Raw genomic sequence first — 15692 nt, forward strand, 5'->3', positions numbered from 1 at the left:
AAAAACCCAAATTACTTGATGAAGTAATTGAGTTGAATGCAGAAAAAGTAAAGATAAAACAAACTTTGGTGAAAATTTGAGTTTGATAAGCACTGAACTTGATTGGTATGTGAACCATTTTTTAGTCTTGAGTTCTTGTATTTATAGGCTGAGATGCTCCTTACGGTTTTGCGTGTGAGATTTCCCGCCTTCACCTTGTGACGCCGTGTGTCTCGTGCCTCCTCCATGTGCTGCCAAGTGTAATTTGTAACTTCGTCATTTGTGAATTTCACGGCATAGTGGGCAGTTATAAGAATTACCCACATGCTTTCCAAGTCATGGGAAGTTATTGGCAGTTAGTTATCAAGAGGTGGTGGGCCTTTCTTTTTTTCCTTGTTTCGTGGGTATTAGAGAGAAATGGCCAATTAATGAACCCATTTCCTCTTTGCACGGTTTTTTACTTCCAGAATGCTCTCAACACCTACAAAGATTATGGGCCTTTCATTTCATTAACATAATCGAGCCCACAAAGTTTTTAGCCCACGACCAATTTAGATTAAAATTAATTGGGCCCACTTGATACTATCTTAACCCATTAATTTTAATCCAATAAATCTTTGTTTTGTGGCCCAATTTAATTAAATGGTCTTCCAGCGCTAGCCTAAGATTTGGTGCCAAAAATTGGTGTAAACACATTGAATTGAGATTAATACTACTACAAGGACAAAATTGAAACTATTATTTTTATAGGGACGACTTTGAAACTAGGACATATTTATAAGTAGATAAGCCTTTTCTTTATATTGAAGACAAAGTGTTTGGGTATGATAAAAGACAATATATGACATCGAGAGAAGTAGCTCAAACACTTGGTTTTTTTGGGCATGCCAAAGGACCAATAGTCAAGTGGAAAAGTTTGTCCAAAGACAGGTAACTCATAAATGTGGGCCCAAGATGGGCTTGCAATGACCTTTTTTAGTAGATTCACGGTCTCATGCAACTCGTACGCGCGGTACAACATAGAATAAAGTTTTGCATGTGTAAAATGTGAAAATTATCTTCTCTCTTAGTTCTCAAATCAAATAAGAGTGTAATATTCTATTTTGGATTGTTCTTTAATAAATATTCATTTTAAAAAGTTATTGAGTAGTACAATATCATTTTATCCTTTTCAAAAGTTAATGGATAAAGAGTCAATGGTAAAAATAGAGGATATCCTTTTCAAAAGTTAATGGATAAAGAGTCATGGGTAAAAGTAGAGGATAATTTTGAAAAGTTGAGGTAAAATGTGTAATAATTATGTCTCCTTAACAAGTTGGATTAGAATTACAAAACCGGACACTTAAAAAAAGAGACGGAAAAAGTATTTAAATTGTGTTAAACTGTGTCCTAGGTTCAAGTATTCAACCAATTGTACGAAAAGAAATCGTGAATTCACTAAGAAGCTACAAGAACATGTGAAGCCAGATGCAATCGTGTTGATCAATGACCTAACAGTTAAACTTCTGATCTTGTGATTTGAGAAACATTCATACTCGATTCATAAAGTCAGGAATAGGTTCATAATAGAAAAGCTTTTAGAACACCAGCTGATCGAGCACCTAATAACATCTTGCTTCCTAGTTTTAAAAAGCTTCAACACCATAAAGTAGGAAGGATTCAGCTTCTTGATCAGACTGCAGAATGCAATTCCCCACACTCTAATCCTTCTTTATGTTCCGAGCCGTTCCTATTTGTAGGACTTGTAGAACAACACGGTCACTCAAAAATTTAAGTTCATTGGATACCCACAACCACTCCATCGAAAAACTTCATTAGAAAAGACAGTCTTAATATTTTCGAAACACAAAAGTGTTCTGATGGAAGTGTTTATGAGTGTCCAAACATCCGCCCTACTTTATAAACGCGCACGTTAGATAATGGAGGAAGGATTTTGACTGTGGGCAAATCGCACCCCGTAGTCACTCATGCGACTGCAAAGAAGACCGAGTCCAAAATAGAAAATAGAAGACCTTCAAAACTTAAGCAAAAGAAAGAAGTACCGTCCTTTTAAACCGCAACTTGGGATCTCTTTCGTTGATCGATCATCATAAAGTTCAACTTGGTAGATTTGGCTGGGTTGTGGACCCATCACCGCCAGGTGCATGATGGTATCGGTTGTTCATGGCATCCTTCTTTTTACCCCACTCGTGAAGCCTCAAGTGCAACTCAGCAGCAGCAATCAAGAAATGGACGGCCTGGATTGGAGTCAAAATATCAACTACGCCCTTTAGCGTCCTCAGCCGTAGATCATCCGCCATGTGGAGTAAATCTTCCAACCCTTCCTCCTTGGGTGCCAGAGTTGACTCAACTCGCTCGTCCGCCTCATCCCCTGCTGCGCTCCCACTGCTGCCACTTCGCAACAGCTCGCTCACCACGTGCGACAACTCCACCATCGACGAGTCTGCAACCGTTTCCTGATGCTTGGCCAACTTCTCCGTGATCTCCTTTTCCTCCTTTATGGTACTCTTCTGTAACTCATCAACCTAAATCACATAAAGAACATATATAAGATTCCCACTTATTAGGATGCTCCCCGTCTCGATTTATTACATTTTTCAAAATTGAGTATATATTCTAATACCTTTTTAAGATCATTTTGGAAACTTTTTTAGAAAAAAAATGAATTTGAGGTTTTTTTATTCATGAAAAAATCTTGATTTTTCTTCTACGACAATATAACCTTATGTGTTATGCCAATTTAAATTTAAAAGCAGGATTGTCCAAAAGTACTAATTAAATATTCATCCTAATCAGCCATACTACATAAGTTTCCATCCCACCCACTTTTCGGACTTATCTTTTCGTTCTCTTAATGTGTAAATTATCTTTCTTACCCTTCACTATGATATATATTGTATTGTTTTCCTAATTTTGTGGGATTTGATTGTTTTCCTAATTCAGGGGGATTGGATGTATCCATATAGATACAAGGGAAACCAAATCCCACTGATAACCAAATTTGTACGTATATTGTATTTTCCATATTCAAAATCATATAAATAGATTTACAAAAAGAAACCAAAAGGAAAAAATCTGTCTCGAATATTTGAAAAGACATGTTTCATCCCATTTCGTGGTACAACTTATAGAGAAATAAACTTAAAACAAAATCACAATATGTTTGGATACGATACATGTCATGATTCGAACAAACATTTCATGGTAAACGGACCAAATAATTTACCATCAAATGATAGGAACAGACAAACATATTTCATGGTAAATGCTACAAATAATTTACCATGAATCTGAAAACCATTATAACTGCAATGGTGGATATCTGCTCAAAATGCTAAACACGTTTTAATCCTTATTAATTGAATCAAAGTATTACTCGATTTACACTCTTAACACTTATCCCAACCAACCATTCATGATGCATTTAATCAAACAGATATGTCATCGCAAGATGTCGAGTTCATGAAATCATCGAAGAATCCCTATGTGCTTGGACTTGAATCAACCATGATTCAATGAACAATTATACATGCAATGGTCATGGGCTTCAAAATCATCACATATTTCATAAATCGTTTAAAGTACCCCATGCCATCATGGTAGATTGCATCAAATAGCAGTGAACTTCGCATGAATCATAAAACCATTCGGTTTCATGAAGATGAACTTCAAAATCATGATTGGTTTCATAAAACATTTCAAGTACCCAACGCCATCATGGTAGATTTTATCAAATAACATGGAACTTCGCAAGAATCATAAAACCCATTCGGATTCAAAAACAAACAATCGATTTCATAAACATGACATATTTCTAAAACATAAAATATTTCATAAATCGATCCATGTACCCCACACAATCATGGTAGATTCCACCAAACAACAATGAAATAGGAAGGATTTGAAAAATCAATTGCGGTTTGGACGCTAAATCATGCTCCAATCGGTAAAACCAAACCATGTTGGAAAAAAGGGGGGCGTTTGATGGCCAGGATGGATGAAATCTAGCCACGTTGGTCTCATCCCCTCCTCCACCAATTGATTTAGCTCCGGAGGACTAGACCGATTTCTTGCGATTTGGGATTTCCGTATAAACACTACAAGAACATGCACCAAAGGTGACCTTATTGCCGATGTAATGCATTTTTATGTCGGCAAAAGTAAGCTTGCTTTTGCTGATGCAAAAGTTGTTCATGTCGGTAAATGTAAATTTTTTGGCGACAAAAAGAAGTGCGTCGGCAATGTTGTCGGCAAAAGTAAGGTTGGTGGGAAATATTCTCCCACAAAATATTTGCAGACGAAATTTTTTTCTAGCGATGAAATGTGCATCAACAAAAGTTGAATATTTTGGCGACGACATTTTTGTGTTGGTGATAGTAACTTTTCGTGACAAAATGTGCATCGCCAAAAGATAAATCTTTCGGTGATGAAATCTTTGTGTCAGCAAAAGTAAAAGTTGAAATTTTTTTTTTTGGGCAAAAAAATTGAAGAACACATGGATATCTACTAATTTGCGAAAAAGAAAGTTTGATTTCTTTTTTTTCAAAAAATGTATTTTTTTAGGTTCTAAGTTTGTGGACAAAAAATTTTGTGGAACAGAGGGAGTATATACATTTATGTGTGTGTGTTTCTGTTATTTGTATGTATAGACAATATTATGTGGTAAATATAAGGTACGTATATAATTTCGTATTTGCTAGTTTTTTGTCGATTTTTTGAGGATTATTGCTTTTTCATGATGAGACAAATCTAAAAAGTACAAAATTATGATTAAAATCCTTTTTTTAATAAAGACAAAAACAAGCCAATAAATCAATTTTTTTTGTCTTTATTTAAAAAAAAATTGGGGTTTGATCGTAATTTTTTACTTTTTAGATACCTCTCGTCATGAAGAAAATATAATCCTCGAAAAATTGACGAAAAACTAACTAATGCGAATTTTGTTTGAAGAAGGACAAAAAATCTTTTTGTCTTAATTAAAATGCCAAACGAAGCCTAAAAAGAGAGTAAACATTTGTATATGTACTGTATATGTAAGGATAAAAAAAAGGAAATTGATTTTAGCACTCCAAAAATTGATGTAGGGGCTCCAAAACGACGTCGTTTTGCGTATCAACACAGTTCAGTTTTGGAGCCCCTCCATTAATTTTTAGAGTGCCAAAATCACAATCCTAAAAAAAATTGTATATGTAGGTTGTATATTAGATATTGCAATATTATTAACGAAAAGTAAGTTGGTGCAATTGGTAGACAGGTGATGTGGAGACTTTGAGGTCTAGAGTTTGAAACATGGGGCACGCGAAAGCACAACACCAACAGATGTACATTTTTTTAAAATTGACTTTTGGCGATGCAAAAATCTTGTCGGCAAAAGTCACACTTTTTGATTTTAAAATTCTTTTTATCGACGCAATACCATTTGCTGACAGATATGCCGACGCAAGCTTGCATCGCTGAAACTATACTTTTGCCGAAGAAGGATAATTCATGTCGGCGAAACCCTTTCCCGACATATCAACGCCGACAGTTTGCCGACACAAAAATTTTCATCAGCAAAAACCTTTGCCGACCCATATGCACTTTTGCCGATGTACTTTGTGGTGTTGCCAAATATGCATTTTCTTGTAGTGAAAAATCCCACTGGGATTGAACGAGGGAATGCGTGTGCCATTCTTCTTCTACGGATGTCGCAACGATGGAGGACTGATGTGGGTTTCGCCTTTTGAGGTTTTAGGCAAGCCGTGAGACGAAAATTCAAAGGGGGGGTTTCTGTTTTAGATCTCAAAATCTTGGTCAAGAATTCAAATGGGGGGTTTCTATTTTAGATCAAGATTTTGATCAAAATCTTGGTCAAAATTTTTGGTATTGGAGGGCGAAATTTATGGGGGAAGGATGGCCTATTTATACAGTGGGATTGGAGGTGTTAAGTTTATATATACCCAATGTATCATATAAGGGCACTATTGAGATTATTAAACAGTAGGGATGAAAACATAAGTGTTCAAATTGACTGGGATGTAAACATAAGTCAGGTATGGGCTGATGACCAATATTTAAGCATCCCTCATCCAAAACATTCTTAGTAGTGTCCAATTAATGAGTGTCATTTGTTAACAATGCATAACTCTGTCACCTCCCTCTAAACTCTCTTACTGACCACCACTTTTCATGGGAATTGTACAAAAAATAACATGTGTACTAAAATGTTGTTTTCGAAATGAGTGATTCTATCTAAACTTAAAAATATTAACCTCAAATTACTTTTACGCCATCTAAACAATTTAATTCGATCCAAAAAAATCCCCTTTTTAATTTCCTTTGGCCTAGCCCAAAAATTCTTTTCTTCAACCTCAATTTAGACCTAACTTTTATTTTCACTCACCCACCGCCCCACCATAATGGCTGCCACCCCATCATCCCCCACCCTTTGCACACACAACCTCTCCGCCTTTATCGACTGCTTCGGGCCAACCCCTTTGTTATAATATTTTCACTTGAAATTTTATTTTTCTTTATGTACACTAAAAAATTAGATCCCTAGCAATTTCGACATGTTTGGTAATGGATGTCTTATATTCCACAAAAGCTAAGTGACGGTTGTTCTTCACGTGCATTTTCTCATTATATGACTTAGATTTCTATAACATGTTTGATAAGTGTGTTAGACCTTGGGATAGGATTGCTAATCCTATGGGGTTCCTAACTCTTTGTTTGGTTGGCAAATTAAGGATGAGATTGAAAAAAGCATGTGATTAGTAATCCCACACTTAGTAATACAATGTGGTACTAGGTATTACCAATCCTATGCCAAGCTTCCTCCGACAAAATGACCACCTTGCCCATGGTTTTTTAACTCAATACCAATAATACCCTCCATTGGTTGAAAGAAATTAATAAGGTGTTTGGTAGTTGTCAACAGAAAAATTTCCTCTTCTTTTAGCTGGTACGAATTGGTTTTGTGTGGGCTTGGAGAGTTCAACCATTGCTATCTAATATTCATAATAGACTATGAAGCTTCATTGAAAAGTGGGTTCAACTACAATTCTAGGGCCACCATTTTGTATAAACAGAACCAATCCTCCATCTCGTTTCCAGATCTAATTGGATATTAAGTTTTCTTTTCTATTTTGATTGCACAATATCAATGGCACAACGAGATTGGAGCGAGGAGGAGGAGCAATCGTTGCTCCTATGGCTTTCGAGCCTTTTGGTAAAAAATGTATGCCGGTGGTTGTCCAAAAATTGATTGGATGAAAAAAAAAATTGCAAACTGTCCAAAAATTGCAAATTCTTGAGCTGGTCTTCCATGCAATTCGATATACCAGATTTTCACCATGGGTATAATTGGAAAATGTAATTTGTATCATATCCCTTGGTGTTCCAATCAAACAAAGGATTGGGATTGGTAATCACAATCCCATGATTTAATCCTTACACAATCAAACACCCATTTGGGATTACACTCGGTATTACTAATCCTATCTCTTTACTAATCTCATCTTCTTACTAATCTCATCTAATCCAACACACTTATCAAACGGGGCCGAGGTATAATCATTAGGATGGGATAGGCTTCCTACCTTTCATGTTGGAATTTCCAAAAATAACCCATGTTTATGTTGCACACGACAAACGGGGTGGTCTAAGGAACCTGTTAAACACACATTTGTAACTTTAGAGACCAAATTGACCTAATCATTAGATCAGAGATGACAATTGAACTCGAGTGATACATTCGGAACTAAAAGGGTAAAAAAGTCATTTTGTTTAGGAGGTAATCAGATGACTTTGTGAACTGATAATTTTAAGAGGCAAACAAAAGAGTTGTTTGATAAAACTGAAAAGTGAAGCTGAAAGTTGAAAAATTACGTGCTAAAAATTGAGGACTGAGTTTTTTAAGCTGAAAAGATGTTTGATAAAAATATCAATAGCTGAATTAAGATAACTATTTTGATGTAAGATAAATGAATTTAGCTTAATCATTTGTGATTGTTCTCTTTTAATTTAATTAATAAATCTCATGTGTTTGTCAATGTGGTGGTGGAGAAGTGGTGGAGGTGGCAGTTGTAGTGTGTAGTGATGATTGTAATGAAGGTGGTGAGGTGGTGGTAATGGAGGTGGTATGGTAGAAATATTGCGACAGTGGTGGTTGTGGAGAGACATCGACAGTGGAGAATGATGCAAGTGATGACAATAGCAAGCGGTGGTATAGTCGCGGTGGTGAAGAAATGTGTGGTGAATGTAGCGGTGAAACATGATGGAGAGATGGAGAAATATCGATGGTTAAAATGGTGGTGGTGTTGTTGGAGAGATGACAGTGGCGGTGGTAGTGATAGCAATAGCGATAGTGGTGGAGGTAGAGGTGGTGGTGATGGCATTAAGAGTAGCGGTGGTAGAGATTATAACGATCGTGGAGTGGTGATGGTGTTGTTGGAGAAATATTGATAGTTAGAATGGTGGTGGTGTCAGAGAGATGACAGTGATGGTGGTAGTGATAGCGATAGCGATAGTGGTAGTGGTGATGGCGTTAACAAAGTGGTGGTAGAGATTATAACAACCGTGGAGTGGTGATGGTGGTGGGACAATGGAGTAGTGGTGGTGGTGGTAGTAGTGATGACAATGGCATGCTAGTGATGGTGGCAATGGCAATAGTGGTGCAGCGGTGGAGTGGTGCCAGTGGTGGTAGTGGTGACATCATGGTGGTGGTGGCGCCAACGATAGCAATGATAGTGGTGCAGCTAAGGAATGGTGGTATGTGACGACGGCAGTGGCAGTGGCGGCAATAATGGTAGTGGTGGTGTGGAGGTGGAATGGTGGTGATTGTGGTGATGATAGAGTAGTGATGGCATTGGAGGCGATAGTGGTGGTGGTGGCGGCAGTGGCAATGGCGATGAGGGATAGTGATTGTGGTAGTGGTGGAATGGTGGCGGCGGTGGTGGTAAAGAAATGAGCAATACACAAATACTGAAAAATTCAATTATAATTAAGTAGGTATCAGGCACTTAATATATATTAAGTATGATGAAATATGATAACCAAACTAACTTAATAACTTAATACTTAATACATTCAGTTTTAAGTGCTCAATCAGAGTGACATGAAGAAAAAAATTTAGCGTACAAGGAAAATCACAAAATTAATAACATAAATAATTTTCAAAAGCCATGGAGGTGGACATTGCCAGTTGGAAGGCTTTGCCGGCAAGTGATGGGGGTCAACAAGTTATAGGTGTAGGATTTATTTGGAACTTTGAAAATGGAGGGAAACTTTAAGAAAAATCTCTCCTTATTTGGTCGAGAAGAAGAAAGGAGGAAAAGAAAGGTCGAACACAACAAACTTTTCTCACACTTGTTTTCTTAACTATATTCTCTTCCTTTTACATTTCTTCCCATAAGCTTCAAATTGAAAGTTCCAAACAGTCCCTTAGTCCCTTAGCTTAACTTGAAGATGGTGACTACTATTTTCCAAATGCATGCGGATAGAAAATGGAAGTGGGGGGCAGCTGTGAGTAAAACACAGCAGCGTGCAATTTCGCCGTCGAAAAGTGTTTTGGACAGTCCGAATTTTAAAAAAACTCTTCTAGGGATGACTTTTTGGTTGCAATAAAATCACTCTTAAAAACTTAATTTTCACTTTCTTTTTTCCATTTTGGTTTTCTCATTTGTAGATTTTAGGCCCCTCACCAGATACATGCCCCTATTTGGATATGAAAAATGACCCCCCATGTCATGAATCAGACATTTTAATTTATTTTTTTGAAAAAAATCTATGGTTAGACTCCCCCTTTTTTTTTCTTCTTTGTAGTTAATCTCTAAACAAGATAGGGATATTTATTTTGAATGAGAAAAAATCACCCTCCATACAGTATTTCTAATTTTCTAAAGAATATATTGTTAGACTCCTTTTTCCCCCTTTTCAGCAAAAAATTCCACAGCAATGTAGAAATTTTTTGGCAATCCATAACGGATAGGTAATTAATCTCAATGGATGCCATGATTTTGGTTTCTTCATTAATGTGTAGTATTTTCCCTTTGATTCTACTTGTCGATGATGAGAATTTCAGCAAATTGGGCTAAGGTCCAAAAGAATGTGCCCAATAAGGCATTTAGCACACTCTAAGTATGTATTTATAAGGTGTAGGATTAGGAATGGCAATTTAAACTATACAGATGGGTACCCAAACCGTAACCGAAGTTTTTTTCCACACCATAACTGAAATTTTTCACGGGTACGAATATGGTGGAAGGTAAGAAATATCTGTTCGGGTTCAGTTTGGTTAGGTGATAATCACCCAATAATGCATATTCTTTGTGTTTAAGTCCTTAGTTTTATCACTTTATGTTTAGTTAATTTAGCTTTTTGTTTGATATTGCACATAGGGTATGTTATTTTCATTTTGCAGGAAAACCGCTTAATAAATGAGGTTTTAAAGCTTAAAGCGAGCCGGTGGCATCCAAGACTCAAAGATGATCAAGAATGGAGTCACCGGGGCCAAAGAACAAAGTGTTGAAGACCCGACGAGTGGCCAAAACCTTTGGAAGCCAAGCCGGTGGTCGGAAGCTAAAGAGCCCGGTTGAAACAGAGAGACTAGGAAATGCCAATTGCAATTGGGTATCGATACCGGTTCACTACGGCGGCCTAGTGGATTTGTCTCAAAGCTATTCGGTATCGATACAAGAAATCCCTGTATCGATACCGAATGCCTCGCAGCGGATTTTTAAGGCGTTTTTGGGATATTTCGTGTGCGAATGAGGGCTAGTATATAAACCTCATTATGTCACAATATCCAAATATACACTACACACTAGATTACATTGCACTTTTTAGATCTAGAATAGATTTTACATTTCTTGTTATTGTTCTTCATTGTTCTTGGTGTTCTTAGTTAATTCTGTACTTTTCTCCCTTAATTAGTTTTAGTTTGTTATTTTACTCTTCATTAAAGTTGTAACTACGCTCTTGATCTATCTTAATCTCTAGTTTAATTTGAATTCCATTATATTTTCAATAATTAGCTTTGTTGATTCAATTTCTAGCATGAGTGAGTAGTTAATTAGGCTTAGTCATGGGGTGATTAACACTCCATAACTTGGATTGATCATTCTTGGTGTTCTTAGTTAATTCTGCACTTTTCTCCCTTAATTAGTTTTAGTTTGTTATTTTACTCTTCATTAAAGTTGTAGCTACGCTCTTGATCTATCTTAATCTCTAGTTTAATTTGAATTCCATTATATTTTCAATAATTAACTTTGTTGATTCAATTCCTAGCATGAGTGAGTAGTTAATTAGGCTTAGTCATTGAGTGATTAGCACTCCATAACTTGGATTGATCATGTTTTTCTCAATAAATCTTCAAGTAAGTTGGAAAATCAAGGTAGTTCGTGTTTGCCTATCAAATCTCGGCGGTGTTAACCTCTTTGATCATGCGTAGGCAAGAGCGAGCCTACTTGTCATGCATCGATGCTTAGAGCTATGTCATCCATTGCGTTTGTTAGATGAATACTAAAACTTTCTTGGTGTTTCGACTCCTTTTCTAGTAAATGGGCTTAATGATAAATCTTTCGGTTGGGGAGATCGTTGACGCGTATCTCAACCTGAGTAATCCGAGAGGGAAGCTGATTGATTCGAGTTGTGGGTGTTGAAATCCCCAAGACCTAGCCGCTTACTTTAAATCTTTTTCAAATCACACTTACATTGCACTTTTTCTCTGTTTCAAACTACGCCTAAAGTTAGCTGCCTGAAGGCCACATATCTTACTCCTATAAATCCAATCAAACCATGATGATATTCTCTTGGGTACGATCCCAGACTTCCGGATTATTATACTTCAACAGAGGTACTGACCCTACTCTTGGGGTGATCATATATTGATATATAGACGGACGAAGCATTAGGGTTTGTCTGATCTCCGAACCAAACTGAAACATGTAAATTACGAAAATGCCCTATACATACATACATACATACATACATACATACATAATACTTTTGCGTTTAAGGTTCACAAGAATCGCCCACTCACTCACTCCACGCAGCCAACACTTCAAACTCACCCCCTCCTCTCCTCTGCAACCTCTCACGGCCTCTCCCTTCTGTCGTTCGTCAATCATCATGGCCTCGTCCCCACCACCCCCCCCTCTCTCTCGATTCTTCTCATGGTGAAATTGTTCACTACTTGTGTAGAGTTCAATGCGTTTTGATATAAAAATGGACCTCGAGAAAGATGGATAAGGATTATTCTTCTTGATTTTGTTTTGGAAGATGCAAAGGATCAAATGTTTTTGAATGTGTTGTTATGTACGAAATAATCTGGGATGACATTCAGTTCGGTTATTACTCGAACCCCGTTAGGTTTGGACTGTTTGGTTATGGGTAGTGTCTCCTCTCCCTGTTGGGGTTTCAGGGCAAATTCAATTAGAGTTTTGATTTCGGATATTGGGTATGGATATGCCCATATCCGCCCTAATCTGCCCCATTGCCATTCCTACGTAGGATCCATTAATGCATTTTTTTTTTAGAGTCTAACATCCAGGAATTAACAACAATACCTTTCTGTATTAAAATTAAGAGTTTAAAATGCCCTAAGAGTTTTATTAAAATTAAGGTAACTGAAACTGGGGAATAAAATAGGAACTTAATTTTCAACACCACGTTTTTTATAACCACACTATCTTTTTTGTCCTCTTGTTATTTGAATTTTCAAAATTAACCTATCATTTGTTTATATAACTTTTCATACTTTGAAGGACATCATTGTAAACTCACATCAAAAGAAGACAATATTAAAATAAAATGAAGTGATTATGAAATAGGCTGTATAAAAGTCACTACCTAAAAAATATTAATATGTAGGATTAATATTTCCATCCATGCATTAGTTGCTTTTTCATTTTCCATAGTGGTGTGTATTAAAACCAACTTTCATGTTCGGATGTTAAAATATCCTCTCCGTCCCAAATTGCTAATACTTTTTTCCTCTTATTAATATCTCAAAAGTCAATATAAAAAGTTGTGCAACATTACCAATTACATTTCTTATCATTCTACTCATAAAAGCTCGCTTTTCCAAAAATGGGCAAGCAAATTGGAACGGAAGGAGTAACTAACAGGCACTGTACACTTTTCTCTTTTACAATTACACCCGCTATAAAACCGCATTCTTTTTTGTTTCTCGTCTTTTATGTAAATTTGTAAATTATTCATTAACGCACTTTTCAGGAAGCGTTAGGTTGTTAGGTTTTTCTGTAATTCTTATCTTTTGTTTAAACTCATTCTCATCAATAAAACAATGTCACATGGGCATGCTGCATAATGTGTTGTGTTAATAGAATTCCCCGTCCCGGTTTGGACACCGGACAAAGTAGTCGTATTCCCCTCGATAATTAAAAAGTCACATTTTCTGGAGAAAGAAAAAAAAAACACGTACGCTTAACAATAAAAGTCTTTTACTACCAAATTTCAACCACTAAAAATATTGTTCGATGCCGGCCGAAATTAATCGAACTAATCTATGTAGTTCAAACTCAAGACACATAATTTGCGTATGTGAGCGGGTGCGGGAGCACGAGCGTGAAAACGTTTTTGAAACACATCTCAATCTACTAAAATTCGTGGGAGCAAACATTGGGAACGCGAGTGCAATGCGAGGATTGAGAACAGAGCACTTGACATTTTTAAGGATTATATGTGACTAAGGTTCAAACTGATGAGACGATAGAATATCCGTTTCCTACTATTTGTTAAGAAATTCACAAGATCAGGATTCATGACTGACTGACCTGTATGAGTTGACTCGGAGAGAGATCAGCCAAATCGCCGGTGCTGAGTCCACGAATCAACTCAGCGAGTTTCGCCTCGAGTTGTAGCCCGGACTTGGAGTAGAGCAAGTGAAAAGCCATGCTGGGTCTCCACCCACCGATCCAAAGGAAAGCGTCCTCAAGGGTACTCCGCCAGGTAGGGGAGAGCATCCCCAGCACGTCCTCTTTGGCCCACCTAGATTTCGCCCGGTAGTACTGCTCGTAATGCTGGACGACTCGGTCGATTAGCAGCCGTAACTCGCTCCGGTTCTCGCTCCGCTGCTGCTGAGTCGACTCGGATGTCGCTCCGTCGTTGTTGTTGTCGTCGTTGTTTCTGGAAGCGGAGATGAGTTGTTGGAGGTGTTGGTCTTGTTCGACGAGCCAGCACTCGAAGAACTTGTGGAAGGTTTCGAGCTCGGGCGTGCCGTTCCTGGTGGCCTGTGCCATGAACGAGGCACTGCTCGGTGCCACAGACATGATTAGGACTTTCTCTCTCTCTCTCTCTCTCTCTCTCTCTCTCTCTCTCTCTCTCTCTCTCTCTCTCTGTGTTTTTTTGGGTAATAAATACTAGTACTAGCTATACCAAGAACATGCCACAAAGGAGCAACACCTCTGAAGAGATGGCTACAAACCGGCGGAGAGAGAGAGAGAGAAACCCCAAACAGGGTTTTGGTGAATGAAGCGGTCGGTCAGTTGGCCATAAAACTATGGGTACACGAGAAATTTTTCACTGCTGAGCGGTACCATGGTGTCTTTTCGGTGCATCCTGTCAAAACATTTCGGTTTTGGACGGCTCGAATTTGAAGAGAAAAAATAAAAGAGAAAGAAGAGAGAGAGTGTGAGGTGAGAGAAGAGAGTATTTCAATCTGAACCATCTAATATATTTTTAGACGGCTCGGATATGCCCGCTCGGGCTCCACGTCAGCCGGATGACGTGATACCCATCCAGCACTAAAAAATTTCTCATGGATACATACCATTTGGTGTCCACTAAATGAACACTATATTCCATAGAATCTATTTAGAGTTCTACACAAATGATCGGAATCGCTTTATTTGTTTATAACACTTTTTAAGAATCGTTGTACGAAATCAGTTTAGTTGAATATTAATAAAAGCTCAATCGATTCTACATCCATTTTACTAATAAAAAATTGAGCAAAGAATTGTTAAAGGTTTAAAGCTCTTACTTATATTTGACCTTTCTGACTATTATAAAAAAAAATCTTGAAAAAATTTATAAATTGAACAGCTTCAATAATTTATACGAGGGTAGAAAGTGAGTCGCATGAGATGTGGTGCATATTTGGTATAGACCAAATGGTGGGTATAGACTATAGACCAAATGGTGTACCCAAAGCAGGGCACGTCAGTTGGACAAAACTGTGATGGGTATGATGCACTGAACCTGAAATTCTGAACCCAGCTTGGCATGGGGTGGGTTCGAACCAACTGGCAAATACAGTCAACAGAGAGCGAGGGGGGAGGGTTGCTTTTTACTGTATTTATTTACTTATTTATTGGTTTGTCATTTTCTGATAAAAAGTTTAATCAAAAATGTTAGTGGCACATCACCCCCAACCACACCCTTTCACATACAGGCAGGAAACGGGACCCGCCTGTATGTGAGAGGGTGTGGTTGGGAGTGATATGCCCCTAGCAAGTTTAATAGGCGGGAGTCGTGACGTCTCAATTTATTCTCGACAACCGTCCAAAAGTGTTTTTGATAATTCAGATTTTAAGAACTTTTCCTTGGAATTTTTTTTTTTAAATTTAGATCATTGATTGTTGAGACAAACAGTTCGGATGGTACACAACATGTTCCTCCAGTCCCACACCCAAATACACAAATATTCACATAAATATGAGAGACCATACACACTAATGGTGTAATACGTGTGAGCCTATATATGTAAG

At 37.5% G+C, this 15692-nt stretch overlaps 1 protein-coding gene across 1 annotated transcript; it reads right to left on the reverse strand.

Moving 5' to 3' along the window:
- Window positions 1-1465: 1465 nt before the first annotated feature.
- On the reverse strand, window positions 1466-14454 carry LOC131303584 (protein DOG1-like 4). The gene is made up of 2 exons (XM_058330525.1): window positions 13758-14454; window positions 1466-2504 (listed from the first exon to the last, which is right to left on the reverse strand). Exons 1-2 carry the CDS (start codon window positions 14250-14252, stop codon window positions 2076-2078), a joined length of 924 nt encoding a protein of 307 aa, XP_058186508.1. The 5' UTR covers window positions 14253-14454; the 3' UTR covers window positions 1466-2075.
- Window positions 14455-15692: the final 1238 nt, after the last annotated feature.

Source organism: Rhododendron vialii, chromosome 10a (genome assembly GCF_030253575.1).
Source record: "Rhododendron vialii isolate Sample 1 chromosome 10a, ASM3025357v1".
Taxonomy (NCBI): domain Eukaryota; kingdom Viridiplantae; phylum Streptophyta; class Magnoliopsida; order Ericales; family Ericaceae; genus Rhododendron; species Rhododendron vialii.